We start from the raw sequence: 21486 nt of genomic DNA, 5'->3' as shown, positions 1-21486 counted from the left end.
TCAAAAATTCTTTTTGTTTTTTTTTAGTGTTTTCCTTTTTATATCATTTTCTTTTTAGTTTTTCCTCGTGGAACTAGGTGTAAGTCTGTTGTGGTTGATTTTCATTTAGATTTTTATCTCTTCTTTTTTATGCCTGAATCGCTCTACAAATACAAAATGTGTTTTTACTTTGTGAACTTTTTGCAATGCCAAAATTTAAATGACAAAGTTTTGAATTATACAAGTATATATTTTTGTTTGGGGTGTCAAAGGTTAAACCATTTTCCACGCGACACTTTTCATTTTTGTGTAATTTTTTTAAGGGCATTTTTCTCACGCTTTTTTTTAATATAAATATGTACAAATATTTTGTATTGTGGTAAAAAAATTAGAATAAAAAATGGCGTCAATTGGGGTAAATATTGTTGAAAATGTTTTGGCGCCTTTCAAACTGCAATTTATCCATTGATTTTAGTCCTTTTCCTATCTGTTCTATTCTGTTCTGCTCTGTGTGTTTGTGGGGTGTTTTTGCTTTGCATGAAGCACAGCACTTTAGAGGCAATTTTTAACATTATATATAACTCGTAATTATTGTGTGGTTTTCTTCTTTGGAGTATAAATAATGTATAGATACGAGTGTGTGTATATATGTATGTATGTAGAGTGTGTGTTTGTATTTCGATTTTTTGTTGCTGTTCAGTTAAACCTTAATCTTCATGTTCGCTATATCCTATAAGTGTGTGTGTGTGTTGTGGCTTTCAGTTGGTTTTTTTTTTTTTTTTGCTTAATAAATGGTTGTTGTCGTAACTAATTAACTAATCACTCCAGACCCCCGAACGCCCACTCGAGGTGATGGCGGCCACCCAGTGTTATATTATTAGATGTATGTATAAGTATGTATATAGATAGATATATGGTATATGTGTAATCATATGTGGTAAATTATTTCCTCTGCTTCGACGGTCTACGATCTGTTACTTTCCCTCCTTCATATCATTCATACGCCTTCATTCCCTTTTCATATTATGAATGAACAAATAAGTTACTATCAATTGAATTCCCTTATTATTTGTTGTGTAGCAAGAAAAACCTTTGCCTGTTTGCCTTTTTCTTCTGTGTATTACATAATTATTATTATTATTATTTAATATTTTCTTGTTTTGTTTTGTTTTCATTTCAATTTGCCCATTTCTATATGCTATATGCTATAGGTATATAGTTTATAGGTGATGAAAGCAGAACATGATGTGTGGGTGTGTGCTTGTTACGTGACATTACATTACGTTACGTTGTTGATTAACTCTTGTTGTTGTTGTTTTGTTGTTGATGTTGTTCTATTGCATCGATGCGAGACTTGTGGAAGTACTAATGTGCGACGAGGTGCCCAATGTGGAAGCCATATCTCCCTGGTAGCTGAACTGCAAGTGCAAATAAAGAGATTAGTAAAAAGTATTTAGATTCTCCGCGCCAATCCACCTACCTGCGGGAAAAGCGGTTCTTCCGCTATGGAGCCCAGCGGTCCAGTGGGATCCGGCGGCGTCAGCTCCACGCTCTCGCCAGTAAACTCCTTGTCAAAGTAACGTGTATCCGTATCGGATGTAACCTGAGGCTTAAATGGCGGCGGTATCTGTACATAAACAGAAAAACAATTATAGGTTTCACTTTTACCCCCATTGTATGGTAAATTCCGAACCTTCTTTAGCACCAGATCTGTCCAATTAATACTCGCAAAAAAGGGATGATCTTGTATTGCCTTAACGTCATCCTGCCCGCCGCCCAGACGCTTCTTGGGATCTTTGGCCAGCAAGCCAGCCAACAGGTTTTTCGCCTCATCTGTAATATTGCGAGGGAATTTCACCTCCTCCGCCAATATCAATGTGAAGAGCACATCGTGATCGCGATTGTAAAACGGCAAGCGACCGCAAATCTGCAAAAGGCAATACAAATTAATAAGTATCCAATATAATTTAGTAAATGATTAACTTGCCATCTCATACATGACGACGCCTGTGCCCCACCAATCCACCGCCTGTCCATAATCAGTATCGTCTAATACTTCCGGGGCCAAGTATTCCGGTGTGCCGCAAAATGTTTTCGTTGTGCGGCCATAGGTGATGTCCTCCTTGCACAGGCCAAAATCGGCGACCTTGATGTGGCCATCTTTGTCCAGCAAAAGATTCTCCAGTTTCAAGTCGCGATAGATGATGCCCTGAGAGTGGAGATAGCCCAAGGCCGAGATGATCTCGGCCCCATAGAAACGTGTACGGTCTTCGGTGAAGATGCGCTCGTGGCTCAAATGCCAGAAGAGCTCACCGCCGTTCACGTACTGCATGACAAAACACAGGCGATCATTGGTTTGAAATGAATATTTAAGGGACTGCAAAGGAATGAAAATGTTATAGTAATGGATAGTCGAATACCTTCAAATGTTACTCACAATAAGAAATGGATGATTGGTGTTCTTGAGCACACGACTCTCCGTGAGTGTGTGCGCCACCTCATCCTTCTGGATGATGACCTCCTTCTTGAGAATCTTGATCGCATAGAGCTTGGCAGTGGCCTTCTCGCGGCACAGGATAACCTTGCCGAAGGTGCCCTTGCCGAGCACCTTGAGGAACTCAAAGTTCTCCAAAGTCTGCAACGAGACGAGATAAGGCTTTCCAATCACGCACTCCCCAGATGGATGGATTCCCATTGAATACGTACCACTTTCTTGACTCCGCTGCTGTTGCAGGTGGTGCCCTGCACCGAGAACTGCTCGGAGAGTTCCACCTCGGCAATGCCGGCCATGTCCACGTCGGCCATGTCTGTCTGCACTGACGGCGACATGGCCATCTCTCCCATTTCGCTCAGCCGACTGGACACATTGCGTATGGCCTCGGTCCACTGCTGGCGCTCCATTTCTGTGTCGACGGCAAAGGTCCGCTCGATCACCGTTGTCCATTGCAGGCCGCGGATGATGAATGTGAAGGGCTTTGGCCTGTCCACGCTCATGATCTGACACCCGCGCACCGTAAAGTTGTTGAGCTGCTCAGGCTGCTCCGACGACTGTGTGTTGGCGCTGTCCGCCGGCTTGCTGCGGTATCCCATCAGACTACCGTCGGAGCGGAGCACAAAGTAGCGCTGACGCCACGTCTTGATGTGTTCCCCTCGCTTCATCAGCCAACCCTCCTTCACCAGTGTGGAACGTGCCGCCAAATCCATGCTCATGTTGGGTGTATTGGCAATAGACAAACTCTCTTGCTGATTCTGCTGCTGCTGCTGGCTCCTGTCTAGCCAGGATGGTTGTATCCTCGAGATGTTGTCGAGGCTGCTGCTATTGTTGGTGCTGCTGCTGTTGTTATTGGTAGAGTTTAGGTCGAACTGCTGGCCGTGCGAGGGCGTGGACGTGGACGAGACGGAGGCTGATCCTGTTGCAGCGGGGCTGGCAACCACAGTCAATCGCCTCTGCAGGGCAAATGGTAGGTAATTCGTGTTGAGGCTGTTCCGAAACGCAAGCGAAAATCAAAGATGATCCCGTTGGGGCTGTAGTAAAAGTAGAGAAAATAAAAGATTATAAGCTACAACTCGTTAAAGCAATAAAACACTCGTTACAGCAGTGGAATTACTCGCTAACACAGATCACTCGTTAGATTGAATGTTCCTCCCGCTCAAATGCACTCCCATGAGTGCTCTTTAGTGCAGCAGGGACAGACAGGGACAGTGACAGAGAGAGAGAGAGAGGAGCCAAGTTATCGAGGTCTCCCCCTAAACGCTTATCGCACACTGATACCGATTGTCACGCCCATCAGCAAACCCCATGCCCCACGCCGCCCCTGGGCTCCAGCATTTACCACCGATCATCGCACGGGACATGTGTATAAACAATTGTTATTGTCATTTTGCATGTTTATGGCAAAATCCGCAAATTGTTGTTGCAATTGTTGTTGGCGCTTGCGTCAGCAGCTGCAACAACTGCAGCTGGTTTGACGAACCAACAACTACAAAAAAAAATATTCGATTGGATCCGCTCCCAAAGGGATTTGCGGGCCGACTCTTAGTCATTGCCCCACATGCAGATGTGGCTTTTGGTGCCCTGGGGCATGGCGGGGCACATCGAGTGGCGCTGTTGCTGTAGGCGCCAGCATTGGCGTAGCGATTGGGTTTGTCGCAATTGTTGCTGTTGCTTTTGCTGCTTGGTACGTTCAGGCTTCAAACGAAATTCCCCGACATGTTACGCAGCGATACCGCCAGCGAGTACCGAGCAAAAATTGTTCGCGATTGCATTTACCGCGAAATTAAATCAAAACAAGAAGGGAAGGCTATGCTCGAACGGGTCGAAGCATAGGATACCCTGGAAGAGTGAACGTTCTCATGGGATATGTTGGGTGAAGTCAACTGATTTTGATTGCATTGGATGGTGGCACATTCCCTACCCTAAAAACTAAGTGTTAGGGCCATATCGAATCGTTTTCAAATGCTAATCACGAGCATACAAGGCGATTCTTTTCTGCATGACAAACATCTCCAAAAACACATCATACTTTCTCTTTAAAGGGTATTGGGACTACGACTGCGACTGCGAAGTGCTGTTCATGAACTTACACACATTTACAAACGCAAACACACACACACCGTACGCACTCACGCACACAAGTGCAAAAGCATATTCATTTACAATTTGCGAAAATGTCAACGTCGAAGGGGGGGGGTAGTACGGAGGGGGACAGCGACAGGGCGAGTGACAGACAGACAGACACAGGGATGGCTGGCCGCTGCCGGCTGTACAAATTTTCGCTATCTAAAATTGTAAACAACAAATGTACATAAAATAAAAATCGACAAAATGCACATCACACACATCATCACACATACTGATGCATGAGTGTTGCAAAGTGCGAGGCCGGCCAGACAGCGGTGGGGCGGGGAGGGGTCTCGAGTATGGGCAGGAGCAGGGGGTGCAGCAAGTGATCAAGCAGCGCAACATGTCTAGACACGAATACAGTTATCAAATTGTACATTAGATTACCATCATATATCAGACAGTGGTGGGGGATAGGGGGGCTATGAGAATGTAGATTTCTTGGAAATGTACACATGTATTCTATATCTATTGCATGTGTGTGTGTGACCGTGTAGGTGAGGCTTAAGATTCGATCCAATTAAAAGGGGGAATACCCTACAGGTGTAGCCTCTAAAGGGTATTCAGCTATCTCATTTGTCGTTTAAAGGTGGTCACTAGACATCAATTATGAATGTATTGGATTTGAAAGCAGTCCCAATATGAGGACAATCTTCTTCTGTTGATAATATATTCTCTATCCTGCCATGCTACGATTGATTCTCTTCTGAAAGTGTAACCAGTAATCCAGTAATAATTGAAAGACAATCCGCTCGGGGCACTGTGCGAGTGATCCTATTTTGGGTGGAAAAAAAGCTGCTATTAATATTTCTCTCTTCAAAGCTGCAGATGGAGAAAGACATTTGATACCGTTCGCAAATGGATTTCTGTAGCATATTCCAATTAAGTAGTATTCCACATGTAGCAGGGTGCTCCAACGAGTGTCGAAATGTATAAGTTTATCCTAAATTGTGGCTAATTGACACTAATTAACACAGCATCCTTTTCCGAAGGATTTTCCATCGATATGGCGCTGTCCATGGCACCCACATCCCCTTCCACTACCAAACACCATAATTATGGTGAATTAAGAGGTGTGTGGGGGGTACACATGCACACAAACATATATACATACATATTTATTTGCATTGATGTCTGAAACACACACACATAACAAAGGCCACGGCTGTTTATTGGAATTTGGCATAAATGTTGCTGCTGCTGCTTCCCCTCTATCCATCCATTCACCTTCACCACCACAAACACAAATCATTGATGGAAAAACTAAAAACAATTCTCCTTTTTTTATACCGACCTCTGTTTTTGGGCAAAAAAAGCAACAGACTTTTTACTTTTTATTTGCTTTGCGTTCTTTTCTGTTTTCTTTTTTTTTTTTGTGTCTTTGCAAACGTAAAAACACAGAGCAGTGACGCAGCGCGACAACGTCGCTTATATTGTGCGTATGTATTGTTGTTGTAGTTGTTGTTGCGGCTCGGGGCTCTAGACTGCTGCTGCTGCTGTTGTTCGGTTGGTCCGTGCGACCAGGACGGAAACGGGCCGACACACACAGAAATCACACACAAAATTCACTGCGAGAAAACGTAAACGTATTTCTGTTCCCACGGATTTGCTGCACATAATACAATGTTATTTTATTTTATTTTACTTATTTTCCATAAAATTTGGTTTTTTACGCTTCACTTTTTTTTCAGGGTAGCAATTGTTTTTTCTTTTCTTGTGCTGCCAATCGGCAGTGCTGCCGATTCCGCTATTTTCCCGTCAAAACTGGCTATTTTCGATGACCAAATGCAGCGAAAAACGAAGAAAATCATTTGACATTAAAAAATACTGGAAAATCTAAAAAATATACTAAAATACTAAACAATTATAACAAGATGCAAAGTGTGTCACCTAAACAGGGTTGTCGAAACGTTGTTGTTTCAAGTCAGTTCTAGCTTTTTTAGAAGATATATTGAAAACAGTGGGCAGCGGGAATTTTTTAGGATGCTTGCCGTCCAATATAAAAATCGTATATTTTTGTATATCCTTGGTTAAAGCATCGGCAAAACCATTATGAAGCTATCGCTCTCAAGCGATGGGTGCATAGCTTTGCAGTGCAGACACTAGCCATACAGTATACTGTATGGGTAGTGGTGGAACGGAATGGGAATTTCATCGTGTAGAATTCATGTAAGAGCCATGTAACATAACGCTTTAATAGTGGTAACCAATTTTGGAAGTCAAACTGTCCCTAGTTGTCTCACCACCAACAAACATCGATAGCTAGTCATCGCCATCGTCGGTCGGTGAAATTTTGTATTCAAAATATTCTACATATCTCTGTCGCGTTCTTCCCACCAATGAATTGCCATCGGGCTATCTCTGCTTTTGTAGTTAGTCAGCTGGCCATCATTAAATTTGTCTTTGAAATAGATAGATCTGTATGGAGAAAAAGTGGCCAACCAAATCAACAGTGATGTCGTTCAAAACAGAAATTCGTTCCATCAGCGTCAGGATGTCCGTTTAAGATATTGCATACTTTTTTGGATTTTATAAATTGTCGTGCTCGAGGTGGTATTTTTGCGGTATATCTTATCGGTAAATACGATGTTTGCGGACATCGATGTTTTCGATGTTTTGAGGGCGCTTTTGCGATGTTCACATCGATGTTTCTCCAGCTGCAGCCTGGAGCATGTTCAAAAATAAACCATACCATCCAAAGAAAAGGAAATTCCCATTGCTCATTCAAGGGGAAAAAAGGTAGAAAACAAATAAATTATACAAAACAGCAGCCACTGCTTTTCTGAATAAACAAATGAGGCATATTATTGTGTGCGTGTGAGTGAATGCCCTGGCCTATAGTGTGTGTGTGTGCAATGGTGTTATCATAAAAAAAGGCGTAGAAAAACTGCAAAAACAAAGGTGTTATTGACTCCCCTGACTTTCTTTTCTGCTGCCTAGCCTAGAAGGCTGTGATTCAAAAGAGAGAACATTTGGATTGTATCGGTAATTAGAAGAGTGTCTGCATTAAATTAGTGGAAAACATAAATCAAATGAGAGCGAGACGAGTCTGGGGCAATCAATACCAATGCCGAGCCTAAAGTGAGTGAGTGTGCGGTGTTTGTGTGTGTGCGCTCGTGTGTGAGAAAACAAAACAAAATCATGGAATAAATATGGAAAAAAGAAAGCGCATAATTGAATAACTAATAACAAAAACAGGGCAAATGGGCAACAAACTCAATGACAAAGCAAAGCCAGAAGCAAAGCGAAAACGCAATATAAACCAAAAAAATATGCCATTGTTTATGTGATTTTGCAAATACAAAAACCCACAGACACACACACACACAAACACACATGCATACATAAATACGAATGCAGGCTTGCAGAAGATAACTGTTGTTTGTGAGGCGGGTGGGTGGGTGCATTGCTCGCAGGGTTTCTTGGCGAGAGTGCGAGTGAGATGGAGAGAGTGTGAGAAAACTAAAAACGCAACCGCAAGCGAAAGAGTGGGAGGAGGACTGAGTGCAGAGCAGAGAAAAATGCAAATCGAATTAGTTCAGTCTAACGGGGCATGACAAGCATATTAAAAAGAAGGTGAGGCTAACCAAGCTGAATAGTTCTCAGTTCTCTCTCTCCGGCCGGCTTACTTACCTCCTTTGTTACATATGTACCTTGGGCACGCCCTTGAACTTATACACATTGAATTGTTAACCCTATCGTTATCCCTATCCCACAGCTAGAACCTAAGGACCCCTCACCCCCACACACACACTCACACTCACAAACAACCACAGAAGATGTTCAACTTCATGAAAAAAAGTGCCGGCGACGAGGAGAAGGAGCGCCGCAAACGCGAAAAGAAACTCCGCAAAGAGGCTAAAGGGATCGGCGGCAGCACCAACGGTGGCGGCATTGGCATTGGCGGCGTCACCGGCAGCATGAGCACCGACGAGCTGCTTCGGCTGGACGAGGTGCGTCGCTCCCTGAAGATCCGCGGCCGTCGCAAGGAAAAGGAGAAGCTGCCCAGTGGCATAACAGCGGATTACAGTGCGGATTTCTTTGCGGCCCTGAATGCAGATGCAGCGGTCAACGGGAGCGCAGCAGCAGCTGCTCCAGGAGCTGCAGCTAGCGGTTCGGAGCAGGATCGTGGCAATGAGGAAATTGTAGCATCTGTGATGACGCACATCGAGAGTCGCTCGTCCAACGGCGCTGGCGTCAGTGTCAACTACAGTGAGGTCACACATTCCCTGCTTGCCGGTGGCCTAAAGGTGAGTCCAGTGGAATACGCTTGAAGATTTCCCTCCTAACTGATGGTATCCTCTCTCTAGAATCGCTTTCTGCCGCCTGTGCCACCCAAGCCGCCAAAGCGTGGTATTCTGAAGGGTTCCCGCAGCAACATGACCAACGTGCACGAGGAGATCACCTTCACAGCGGGCAGCGGCGGCGGAGGTGGAGGCACCACTGGTGGCACACCAGAAATGCTGATGCGCAACACCATCCAGAACGAGCTGCTGTACGAGGGAGCGGCACGCGGAGCAGCGGGATCGATTGGCTCAAATTCCAGTCAGCACGGCACCTCCTTCACCTCCGTCGAGAGCCTGCGTAGCGACGGCGATCAGCCGCACCAGCAGCGGGCCATGACCCTGCCGGCCAATGCCCGCTACGGAGTGCCTCCGCAGGTGCCGCACCTCCATGTGCTGACATCGCCGTCGCCCAGCGCCGACAGTCTCACAGATACCACAAACTCCTCGTTCGCCACGCCCCCCTTCTCGCTGAGTCCCATTGGCGAGTCGCAGGGCATCGACCGCTGGGCCAGGGTGCATTCCTTCGAGGATGTGCAGCTGCCACTGCCGCCAGTGCAGTTGGTGCAGCTGCCTCCGCCTCGCCAGCTGGTCATTCGGCGCCAGAAGTCGCCGCGCCAGGACTTTGGTTTCAGCCTTCGCAAGGCCATCTGCCTGGACCGCACAGAGTCGCTGACGTCGCCCATCTTTCGGCCGGTGATCTTCGCCGAGCCCGGTGCTGGAGGCGGCGCCACGGGTCTGCTGCCAGGCGATCGCCTCATCAAGGTGAATGGCACGCCCGTGGTCGACTTGTCCCGAGAGATTATCATCGAGATGATACGGAACAGCGGCGATGCTGTCACCGTTGAGGTAAGTTTTAAGTTTTTCTTCTTAAGTAGCCTTCTAATACCATTTCCCATCTATAGGTGCAGCCTGTGGCCGAATTGGTGGAGCTGAGCAAGCGATGCATGGCACCCATTACGGCCACCGTGGAGGAGATCGATCATTCCATTACCAACGGCAACTGCAACACCCTCCGGCGCAGTGCCAGCAAGCGATTCAAGCGTCAGGTGAGCACTCGATCGTTAGCAGAGATCAATGATTGATGGAGCCATTGCCAACGCCATCTCAGCAGCATTGCAATGAGCCGAACCAAACCCCTCCATCCACACATTAATTGCATACCGACATTGTCCATTAGTACGAGTATCTATGGGGCGGGCTGGTGATTGATTAAGAGAAGTAGGGGAAGCTGATTATGATTAGAATAAGGTTTTTGCTGATCCCTCCATTCCCAATTGGGCTGGTAAAAAATTTCTTATGTGTTCTCTTTCGATGGAGTAATTTCTAAAGCAGTTTAATTCTTATTGAATTCCATCTGCAATTGAAGTTTATAAATATTCATGTACTCATCTGTATTCATTCATGTGATTCATTAGTTCTGAGGAATGTGTTAATGTTCAGCTGTTGAATGGTGTTTGGGATGTTAGTCATGAGTAGTAGTTCCCCAATCAGATAATATTGGTAGGATCTAACTGGAAATCAGCTGCCTATGACATTTGTGCCAATAAGATGTGATATTGCATTTCCGTTCGCGAGATATTGTTGGAAAGAGCATTTGCTATAAGCAAAAACGATAGATAATGTTCCATAATCTAGACAATAAGGGAAAATAAGAGTTTATTCTTCCCTTCATTTTCGTAAATTAATGGTTCTGTTCTTATAAATTACTCTTTGAGATCTATCGAAATGTAACCTATAAAGAATATTTCTTGTTCTACAATCCCACAAAGGGTATCCGCTTGTTCTCGTATACCCATCCCTGAGCCACTCACCCATCCACACTGGGAAAGCAATTCTTATTGACTTGTTGACTATGCCTGGAAACGTGTTTGACATTTTCTCGCCGTGTTTACTCCGTAGTTCGCACAAATATTGTGAAACTGTCAGTTGTTGTTGGTCCCCGCCCTCCTCTCTGATCTACAATATCCATCCAGCCATCCATGCATCTATCTACATATCTGTATCTGTATCTGTGGCTATCCTCCAGTCTGTTTGGCGGGGGCTAGTCCCTTTCTATAAATATTTTCGTAGTGGATTGTGGATGTGTCTCTCGGGCTGGCTGTGTGTTGGGTTGGGCGCGTCTAAGGCGTTGACATATTTCAGCGCCTTACTCATTCTTACCATCCATTCAAGAAGAAGTCGGAGGCGCAGACTGACTACAAAAATAAACCGATTTGGCAACACTGTGGAAAAACTCGAACTGCATTTGGTATGCATTTTAGCATTCGTCCATGCAACACGCCACCAGCAGCCAGCCAGCCCACTCTTCAAAGCGTCTTTCAGACAGCAGCAGCAGCAGCAGCAGCAGCAGCGGCGATCCCTCGTGCAGCCCAGTAGTACGCCTGGGGCCATAGCACGAATATAGCAGGGTATATTGACTGTAAGGTGTGGGTACTTCCGCTCTTGGGGTAATCTATTTTGTGTGTCACCCTCTCTTTATCCTGCGGCATCCGCCTTCAATCAAGTCTTTAGTCCGACCTTTTCTTCCTTTTAATATACCTTGAACAACGAAGCAGCCAGCGAGGCGCTGCCAGCGTTGGCAGCGACGTCAACGTTGACTGCAACTTCGGGAGACTGCAGCGCAGCTGTGTGTGCATTTTCTACACCCACTTGGAACGGCGGCGGCGCGGCCTACACAAATAGCAGCGGGGCAGCAACAGCAGCGACGTCAACGCAGACTTCGGCACCCAGTAAGCCCAGGGGGTATATTCGGTTTAGCGACAGAGAGAAGGAAGGGTCTTTTGCTATTAAAGATGAAGAATCGAGGAATGTTTGCCAAAGTTATGGATACATATTTTGCTGGTTTTGTAGATATGATATCCGAGTCTATTGATCTATCCAAGGTCATCCAAATCAGTAACTATTTTTCTCTTGACATTATATTCTATAGCCCTCATTCAGGAGTCATTTTATGCCGAAAGTTCACGCTGATTAATGGGTATCCGCTATGCCTATGCATGCCTCCCATTGTTCTGACTTGTTTTCAGTTTGTTTGTTGTTGTCGTTGGTCGGTCGGTCGGCTCGTTGGGGCTTGGTGCTTGGGAGCAGGGCCGTCAGTACGCTGAAAACTTTGACCAGGTTCGGTATACGACGGAAGATCGAGAAAAAGAAAAGACCGCGAGACGAGACGAAACGACGCGACGGCCCCACACACACCCACAGTGAAATTCGTTGTTGTTGTTGTTGTTCGAGCGGCGGAGTTTGCGGCCCCCGAAGTTGATTTTAATGTTTTCTATGCGGAGGGACAGACACAGGCAACCATGAAGATTATTCTGGCTGTCATTCGACGAGTTTGGCTTTAATTCATAATTTGTACTCCGAGACGAGAGTTGTTGGATTCGGAGACGCAGATTCGCAGACGGATTCAGAGACGGATTCGGATTTCGTGACTGGAGCCTTGTGCAGTGCAATCAATCAATCAACACACACAGAAATAAAAACAGCAACAGCAAAACAGAAACAGAAAAAACTCAAAACCGAAACTCAAACTCAAAGACCGATCCGATCCAGTCGTCCGACTGATCGATGATTGGCCATTTTGAGGCAGGCAGCAATTGTGTCTAATGTCAAAGCAGCGCTAAGTGCTCCGATAGTCACAAAAGCAAACATTTCCAAGGTTTTCAACGCGCTCCAATTTCTCATTCACTTCCCTGCTGCCATTGTCCCGCTTCGGTCCGCTCCGCAGATCTCAGATCTATTGAGAGATCTGCTCTGTCCTACGCTCTGGTCATGCTCCAAGTGCTGTTGTTGCTGCTGCTGGCCATGACAATTGTTTGTGTGCACAAACAGTGATCACATAACAGAAGATTAGCAGGCAGAAACCACACATTAGCCATTAGCCATGTTCCTCAAGCCCAAGAGCTTTGAGCAGACGCTGCGGGGCGGCATAGTGCCCGCTGTACCGGCAGCACCCGGCTCCGGACTGAATCCCTCCTTCCACAAGGGCTGCACGGGCAAGGCGCATGCCTGTGGCACCAACAAGTCCGCAATCCAGAAAGTGCCAGCACCCACCAAGTCATCGAAGGCCACACCGAAGGCGCAGCGAAAGAACAGCATCAGCTCGGAGACGATCAGCGAGAGCGGCTCGGAGAACTCCAACAGCTGGCCCTCATGCTCCACGGGCGGGGCAGTGCCACCGCCCAAGCCACCGCGTCTGGCGGCCACCAAGGCCAAGGAAGCGGCAGCTGCTGCTGCCCCTGCTACTCCTCCGCTGCCAATAACTCCGATCTTTGAGAGAGCAACCAGTCGTTCGCGGAGTTTCCGCAGCAAGGCAGAAGCCTCTCCGCCAACCGGATCCATCCGTCCGCCCTGGAACAGCTCTGCTGTGGCCGCATCCAAGTTTGCCGCCGCTGCTGCCAATGCACCACAGTCCCCCGTACCCAGCCTAAGGAGCTCCTATCGCAGACGTCGCGATGCCCAAAACATTGGCCTCCAATGGCCGGCCATTTGGGCCACTGCGCTGGCCGCCAACTACAAAAATTATGATGCAAGCGTCAAGCGACAAAAGGTATGAAGCAACAAGCATGAAGAACCATGAAGAACGAGCTACACTAAGCAGCAAAGAAATTGAATCCTGGCAGAAAAAGAAACATCTTGCATGAGAAGAGATTCAATTAGCATATGAAAGGAGGTTTATGGGTTTTTTGGGTGAATTTTGATGTGACCTAAATATTTCTGATCTGAATTTTATAATCGCTCGGATTAGAATCCAACACAGAGTGGAATTTAATGCCAATGAAAGATATTTCATATCTCCGATGATCTTTAATGCTCTATAAGAACATTTTTGATTATAAGATTCCACCGGAATTTATTTGTTCAAAGAAGAACCTAATAAAAGAAGACAACAATGACTCGATCCCTAATGAGTTTTCTAAATTCGTGCATATTAAAGATCTGATTAATGGATTCCTAAATAATATTCCACTCAGAATGCATATAATTAGGGTTATTCTTTAAGTACTTTGAATGATTTTAAAGAATAATTGCTAAATACTGTGGAAGATCTCGAACCGTGTAGGATTTTATTGTACCTTTAGAGAATTTATTTGGAAATCCTTTTAGGATCCCTCCCCTAGTGGAAGAACACTACCCAAAACCCTGTTGAACAGTGTTCTGGAGCTGTTGCATTCGTATCGGAAAAACTTTCTAGTAATTCTCGAACCGATCGATCGATCGATGCAATAAAAAGCAACAGGCAAACGAATGAAGTGAACAAAAGATGTTATCGATCGGATCGCCGAACCATGAACCCAATGTACGATTTAGTTGTTAGACCTTTTATATTATTATTATGCTTGGACGGTGCGTGGGCCGGGCCGCACAATCCCCGAGTCTCATAATTTACGGTATGGTTTGGTATGGTATGGTCCGATGTCTTGTTGCTGCATTTATGGCTTTCCTTTATGGCTCAATACGCCTGCGGTGCCGCGGCGACAGCGACAACGATGGACTCCAACGAGCGGAAGTGTTCATTTAGGTACGGAGTTAGCGTCGTATCGTAGCTGTCTGTCTTATTTAGAGGTTCTGCATAAAACTACAATAAACGGATAGCGGGTGGGGGGGAAATGATATGGTATCGGGACAGAAGCTTTAGCTAAACCCCAATTGTCTTTCCATTTTGATATTCTTTTAGCCAGTGCCCGTGCCCGTGCCCCCCCCCCCCTGCCATCCATGCCCACAGCCATGTTAATTAGTCAGGTCTCTCGCGGTGTCGCTGTCTACACACCGCCTCTTCTATATCTAATTTGTGTGTGTGTGTGTGTGCCGTGCCCCATCCCCCCCATAGCCATCATAGCCTACTCTGTGTGGAGTTCGTTGCACTCTTGCTCGGTTGCTCCATTCTGGAGTGCAGCATTGATTGACAGTGGACATGCGCCAGACGCGTATTTTTCTGTGTTTATCTAAATATTCTTTCAAACAAGTTCCGCGCACGACGGATGGTTGATGGTTGGTTGGTTGGATGGATGAATATGCGTGGAAAACATGCGACTACAAGACTGTGAAGTGAGCGATCAATTTGGAGGCTATTTAAGCGGGTCCATCCTGTTGGAAAATCAAGAAAAACTAGACATTAATAAAGGGGGTTTTCGCCTAAATTAGGGGATTTAAAATATATTAAATGATTCTAGGAATTCATAATGTTATTTTAGAGAAGGGTTGCGGGTTGGAATATGCGGAATTGTTAATGTTTAGAGCCTTCTAAAGCCAAAAAAATACTCAAATATTGAATTTTAATTTAAACATTAATTTTCCATTCACAAGAAAATTTCAAAAGAGTTTCAAATCTATAACACAATTAGTTCGTATACAAATCAATGACTAAATTTGTTTACATCTCATGTGCGAGGAGAGACTTTCCCAACTTTATCGTATCCGACGGAGCAGCGACTTTCCCAACTTCCTCTGAAGTAGATTTACCCCAAAGTAGAGTGCTAATTGAGGGCTGTTGAACCTTGCACAATATAGTACGAGTATTTTTCATAATTCGAAAGGAGATGTAGCGGCAGGGCACTCCTTCTCCTCCTTCCTTCTCCCCCCAGAAAACAGCTCCATTTATAGCCACAAAATGTGAACTGACTTCGAAGACGACTCCGCTGTAGAGCGTCGTTGCATAATGGCGTGTCCCGTGTCCCGTCTCCGTGTCCGTGCAACCACATCCGCGTCGTCGTAGTCGTAGTCGGAGGCAAAGGCTTCTTCTGGTGTCTAGCCCAATAGCATTTGGCGCGGCGTCTGGGCGGCTAATTAGGATTTAGAAACATCATCAAATTTAGAAATGCAACCGAAAATAAACCCCAAAAAAGAAAACAGAAAACTCTGCTGCGCTGCTGGTGTGTTCGCATCTGCATCTGCTAGCAGGGAGTACGATACGATAATAAATGGAATAAATGCGTGAAAATGCTGCCCCCCAATCCCTCACAGAGTGTACAAAAATAAACACCGAAGCAGTTCGCTTTGTATTGAAGTTTTGGCGAGGCGGCGACGGCGGCGGCGGCCAGCCCGTCGTACAAAATGTTGACCCCAATTTAACGTCAATTTTTGGTTTTAATTTTTTCGCAGAGCCGCCACGAGAATGGCAATGGAGGCGGCGGCGGAGGCGGAGAAGCAGGAGGCAGTTCTCCAACAGCTGTTGGCGGTGGAGAGCTGGATGCAACGGATGTGGCTGATGCTGCTGCCGCCACCGCCACCGCCCAAACGGAGCGGGAGCCAGAGCGTGTGTGGCTGGTCCATCGTGGAGGCTTCACTGCAGCCATTCGCCTGCCACAGCCAACCGTAGGAGGAGCAGCCCACGAGGAGCCCCACAAGCTGCTGGTGCGACTGCTGCACAACGGGGAGCAGCTGACCGTCGACGAGGACGATGTGGAGAAGCAGAATAGCCACGCCCTGGACCTATGCGAGGACATTTGCGAGCTAAAGTATCTGAATGAGGCCTCGGTGCTGCATTGCCTGCGACAGCGGTATGCCAGCAATCTCATCCACACCAAGGCGGGGCCCACGCTGCTCGTGGTCAATCCGATGGCCCCGTTGTCCCTCTACTCCGAGAAGGTAACAACAACTGGTCGCTGAATCGGATTCGGAATCTGAATCTGAATCTGTGTGTGCGATCTGGTTATTTATCTGCTGCTCTCTGTGGCTCTCTCTCTCCCGTAGGTTGTCTCCATGTTCCGCGGCTGCAAGACGGAGGACATGCCGCCCCACGTCTACTCGCTGGCCCAGACCGCCTACAGGAGTCTGGTCGAGACGCGACGCGACCAGAGCCTCATATTCATGGGCCGATCTGGTTCTGGCAAATCCACAAGCTTCAAGCATGCTTTAAACTACTTGGCGTTGGCCGCTGGTATGTGTCGTCGTGTCTGCTGTGTTTGTCTATGTGTCTGTGTCTGTGTCTCTCTGTCTATCTATCGATTGCCACTGCCACTGCAACTGGAACTGCCTTTGGCTGTAGGCTGGCCCAGTTTTTGGGCTGTGTGGCAGCCACAGCCACAGCCAACAGAATGTTCGCTCATTCGTTTTGCTCATTTGCATTGTTGGCCAAGAAAATGCAGCTGCAATTAGTCGCCCAAGCCTACCACCTCCATTTGAGTTTCATTTTGCGCCCCCGAAAGGCGGGGAAATCGCAAATGGAAATGGAAATTGATTTCAAAAGTAACTGTTAGTTAAACGTAGAGTATCGGTAATATTTCCTTACTTCAAAAAGATTTCCAGACCAACTAGAAAACTTTTTTAGTGCAAAAATCAAATTCCGAAATATTATGGCATCTATAGTTTTGAAGATATAAGAAAATCTCAAACGCAGAGCTACAAATAATAATTTTATCTACCAGATTAATCAAAATCGAGGAACCAGGCTCCATTAAAATAACTTTACCTACCGAACTACTGCAAGTCATTACAATCGGATCCTTATTATATCCAGAATTAAGAAAAAATCTAAATTCGTGGTTAACTTATGGACTTCAGGCTTTAGACCCAATATTCAGCTATGACTAGGGGTTTGAATAGAATAAATATTTCTAAAATCCCTAAAAGTAACTATAAAAATCTTTGCTTTTTGCACAGGTGCCTATAACAATTTCATAAATGCCGAAAAGGTGAATGCCCTGTGCACCATACTGGAGGCATTTGGCAATACCAGAACCTGCCTCAATTCGAATGCCACACGCATGACGCAGCTGCTGAGCCTGGACTTTGATCAGACGGGGCAGATAGCATCCGCCTCGCTGCAGGTGAGTGTGGATGGCAAACTGAAACCCACTCTTAGGGACTGCTAATGGTAATCCTCTTACAGGTCCTCCTACCCGAGCGACAGCGAGCTGGGCGACGACTGGCACACGAGCACAGCTTCCATATTATGACACGGCTGCTGGCTGGGGCCGCGGGGCTGCTGCAGAAGGAGCTGCATTTGGAGAACATCACCTCGGAGGATAGCCATCCGTTTATATCGCTCTCCCAGAAGCTGGAGGATCGCCATCGGGCGGCCAATGACTTTATGCGCACGGTGCAGGCCTTCGAGTCGCTCAACATCGATGCGAAGGCGGTGCGTGGCATCTGGAGCATACTGGCGGCCATTTACCATCTGGGTATCGCGGGGGTGACCAAACTGGGAACCGGATCCACGGCCCGTACGCAATTTGCCAATCCCACGGCCGCACGCAAGGCGGCAGGGCTGCTGGGCGTGAACCTCGAGGATTTGTCTGCGGCCGCCTTTGGTCTCACGCAACCGAATGCTCCGAATGGCGGGCTGAGTCCCTCAAAGTCGCCCACATCCGACAACAATGGCCACGAGTGGGCCTGGGAGTGCCTGGAGGCGCTCGTCATTGGCCTCTACTCGGAGGCCCTGGCGGCTGTGGTGGCGCTGATCAATCGCCAGATCTGTACTTCCGCTCACACCATAGCCTCGATCATGCTGATCGATACGCCTGGCTTCCAAAACCCCGCCAGCTGTGGCCAGCAGCTGGGAGCAACGCTGGCCGATCTGCGGCACAACTATCTGCAGGAGCGACTGCAAATGCTCTTCCATCACACCACCCTGGTGGCGCCGCGCGATCGCTATGCCCAGGAGCTGGTGGAGATCGAGGCGGATCAGGCGTCGGAGTGTCATCCGGGTCCATTGATCTCGCTGATCGACAAGGCGCCACAGAATCATGTGGTGCGCTCCTCCCAGCGCGATCTCCGCGAGCACGATCGTCGAGGAATGCTATGGTGAGGATTCTCATGCGTCTTCCTTTGGGTTTTTCCTTTAATTTGGAGTCTTTCCCCTCCCCCAGGCTCCTGGACGAAGAGGCTATTTATCCGAACTCCAACGACGACACATTCCTGGAGCGCCTGTTCTCGCATTACGGCGATCGGGAGCACCACTCGCTGCTGCGCAAGTGCGCTGGTCCCCGCCAGTTCGTCCTGCACCATCTGCAGGGCACGAATCCCGTGCTCTATGCCGTCGATGGATGGGTGCGCAACAGTCGCGAGCATCCGGGCATACGGAATGCAGTGTCCCTGCTGCAGGACAGCAGCCGGGAGGAGATCAATCGCCTGTACATTGGCTCCCTCACGCGTGGCTCCGGTGCCATGGTCTTTTGTGGCTCCTTTGCTGGCCTCGAGGGTACCCAGTCCCTGCGCCGTGTGTCCAGCATTCGGCGCTCCTTCACCACAGCCGGCGTGAAGCGAAATTCCATTATGCTGCAGGTGAAATTCACTGTGGATGGCATCATCGATACCCTGCGTCGCACTGGCACCCACTTTGTGCATTGCTATCTGCTGCAGCACAATGCCGGCAAGCAGGCCAAATACACGGCCAATGGCTCGCCTCACTCTGCCACGGGGCAGACGGCCAGCGAGGAGGAGATGGTGAATGTGCCACTGCTGAGGAGTCAGGTACACAGCAAGAACTATAAGCAATATCCAAGTGGCAGGCATAACCTCTCCTCTCCTTCTTTGTGTGTTTCTCAGCTACGCGGCTCTCAAGTCTTGGAGGCTGCGCGCCTCCATCGTCTGGGCTTCCCCGAATCTGTGCCATTGTTGGAGTTTGTGCGTCGCTTTGGCCTCTTGGCCGGCGAGCTGGCCAACAACAAGGATGTGAGCGTGGAGCAGATACTGGCCATCAACGAGCTGGATGTGGCTAGCTATCGCATAGGTCCTAGTCAGGTGAGTCGTAAATAATGATAGTTTGAGGCTTTATCTTCATGGAGATGGCTATACACATGTTACTCCAGAGCTACTTCTGTGGGAGTACTGCTCCGAGTGGCATCTCAGTGCCGCTCCTCTACGCTTAGGGATAGTACCTCCGCTTGCCAATCTCCCTACTTCTCCCTACGAACTCCATGTTCCTATATATTTGTCACAGCTAATTTCTAAAGCGAAAACTTTGGACTTTAATGGCTCACTTAGCTCTAAACTTAAACATGTAGATAAATCACATTTTTGGCCATTCGGGTCGCCTACTCGAGTCGCCACCCCCGCACGTCTCCCGTCGCCGCAATGGTCGATGCCTTTGGTGGCTGCATGTGCACCATGCCATCATCGTAGCCGTATGGCGCCTGCCTCTGTGTGCTCAGGTAGTAGACACCATTCTTTTGGACAGCTGGCTCACCGCCCATGAACTGATCGCCAGGGCATGTCTGCCGCATGGCTGCGTGTCTGCTGCTGCTGCTGCTGCTGGTGCTGTTGCGGCAGTTGCAGGTGGCCGATCGTATGGCTGCCGCCGAACCGCATCGCAAGGCGGGGAATAATCGTGGACGACGTACCGACTCGGCAAAGTAATACAAGGCCGCGAAATGATCACAAACAAAGTCAAATTCCGTGGCCGTTGCATTGGGACACTGCGGCTGCCCCAAGCCCCAGTTGGTGAAGAAGGAGGCGTGGCTCAGCTGATCGCTCGGGTTACCCAGCAGCGTCAGATCCGTGTGGATGGACTCTACGTACATGGCATCGTTGGGGGACAGTCGCTCGCTCGGTCCGAGTTTCAGTTGCGTGAGACCAGCGGGATCCAAGGCGAAGATGGCGCCCAGACGCTGCGGACGCAGCTGCTTCCCCGCCAGCCCGGAGATGTGACTGCCAGCACTGTGGCCCACCAGGTAGATCTGCTCGTACGGTACGCCCGTGTTGTCGTGCAGGAAGCGCACCATTTTGGCCAGATTGGCGGCAATGGCGGCCAGCTGCTTGGACACTCGCTGGTAGCTAATGTCCATTGACTGGCGGCTCCAATCCAAGATGATTACATTGTAATTTCCGCGCGACAGATAGGCATCCTTGATGGCGGCATTCGAGCAGGAATCACTCCTTCCCCCCCAGCCATGAATGGAAAATCTGTCAAAAAGAATTCGAGATTGTTACAAGAAGGAGAAGGCATTGATTGATGGACGGGATCCCCTTACCTCACAGGCCATTTGGGATTGAAATTGGATTGCTTGAGCGTGCCCAAATCCCCTGGTTTCAGTAGCTGTCGCACCTCGGGATTCAGGGGCGTGTAGAGATCATAGCGGAGTAGCTGCCTCTGCGATAGGCGTGTTCGTGTCCCGAGGAGCAGCCCGAGCTGTGTTTTGATCATCGCATCGATCACTTCTGTGATGGTTATCGCACATTTTCCTGGCTCATAGGCGAACTGCCTGAGGGCACTGACACTGGACACTGGAAAGAGGAAAAAGGAATGGACACAGGTGGAATGACACTCGTAGATCGATCATTGAGATCGCTCTCGGTCAGGGGAACACTCACTTCCCGCTGGGCCACACAGCAGCTGCGATACCACCAATACTAGTATTCGGATTTGCATCTTACGATTGGATTACGATCCGAAAATTGCCACTTAAATAAAACACAACAAAACCAAAATAAAAACCCGATGTCAACGCGAGCGACAATTAAAAGCCACTTAAAGTTAGGGTTTAAGGCTGTGTGTTTTTCGAACTAAATTTGTATCAGACACAAACTGCCGCCGCTCACTAAAAGAACGCGAATAATTTCGGATTTCTGAGCGGAGCTGAGACCTGAGACCTGAGCGGGCACCGTCCGAAGTGTTACAAGCTCTGAGCTAAAGTATGGCAAGATTCTAGATGGAAGCTTGGT

At 47.8% G+C, this 21486-nt stretch overlaps 3 protein-coding genes across 6 annotated transcripts in view; 1 reads left to right on the top strand and 2 right to left on the bottom strand.

Annotated features, from left to right (window-relative positions):
- Positions 1-701: 701 nt before the first annotated feature.
- LOC111070053 (RAC serine/threonine-protein kinase) lies at positions 702-6222 on the bottom strand. The gene is made up of 7 exons (XM_022360352.2): positions 5895-6222; positions 2686-3504; positions 2417-2614; positions 1967-2356; positions 1673-1906; positions 1460-1606; positions 702-1397 (listed from the first exon to the last, which is right to left on the bottom strand). Exons 2-7 carry the CDS (start codon positions 3187-3189, stop codon positions 1314-1316), a joined length of 1557 nt encoding a protein of 518 aa, XP_022216044.1. The 5' UTR covers positions 3190-3504; positions 5895-6222; the 3' UTR covers positions 702-1313.
- Positions 6223-7237: 1015 nt separating this feature from the next.
- The window catches only part of LOC111069948 (unconventional myosin-XVIIIa), a 33119-nt gene continuing 18870 nt past the window's right edge, over positions 7238-21486 (top strand). For 2 of the 4 annotated variants that reach the window (XM_022360202.2, XM_022360204.2), the window contains exons 1-10: positions 7238-7339; positions 8319-8850; positions 8911-9732; positions 9789-9932; positions 15985-16470; positions 16576-16762; positions 17485-17651; positions 17714-18627; positions 18693-19296; positions 19372-19566. In XM_022360202.2, the coding sequence (XP_022215894.2) occupies positions 8380-8850; positions 8911-9732; positions 9789-9932; positions 15985-16470; positions 16576-16762; positions 17485-17651; positions 17714-18627; positions 18693-19296; positions 19372-19566 (3990 nt within the window). In that variant the 5' untranslated portion in view covers positions 7238-7339; positions 8319-8379. Of the gene's footprint in view, positions 7340-8318; positions 8851-8910; positions 9733-9788; positions 9933-12029; positions 13433-15984; positions 16471-16575; positions 16763-17484; positions 17652-17713; positions 18628-18692; positions 19297-19371; positions 19567-21486 lie in introns of those variants that run through there. The other 2 variants (XM_022360206.2, XM_022360205.2) reach the window with 2 other exon arrangements.
- LOC111069952 (lipase member H) lies at positions 19791-21462 on the bottom strand. The gene is made up of 3 exons (XM_022360221.2): positions 21136-21462; positions 20796-21048; positions 19791-20727 (listed from the first exon to the last, which is right to left on the bottom strand). The coding sequence occupies exons 1-3, from the start codon at positions 21191-21193 to the stop codon at positions 19860-19862; spliced, it is 1179 nt and encodes a 392-aa protein (XP_022215913.2). The 5' UTR covers positions 21194-21462; the 3' UTR covers positions 19791-19859.

This window comes from Drosophila obscura, unplaced genomic scaffold (assembly GCF_018151105.1).
Source record: "Drosophila obscura isolate BZ-5 IFL unplaced genomic scaffold, ASM1815110v1 contig_4, whole genome shotgun sequence".
In the NCBI taxonomy this organism is placed as follows: domain Eukaryota; kingdom Metazoa; phylum Arthropoda; class Insecta; order Diptera; family Drosophilidae; genus Drosophila; species Drosophila obscura.
This window is presented reverse-complemented; position numbering and strand designations above follow the sequence as displayed.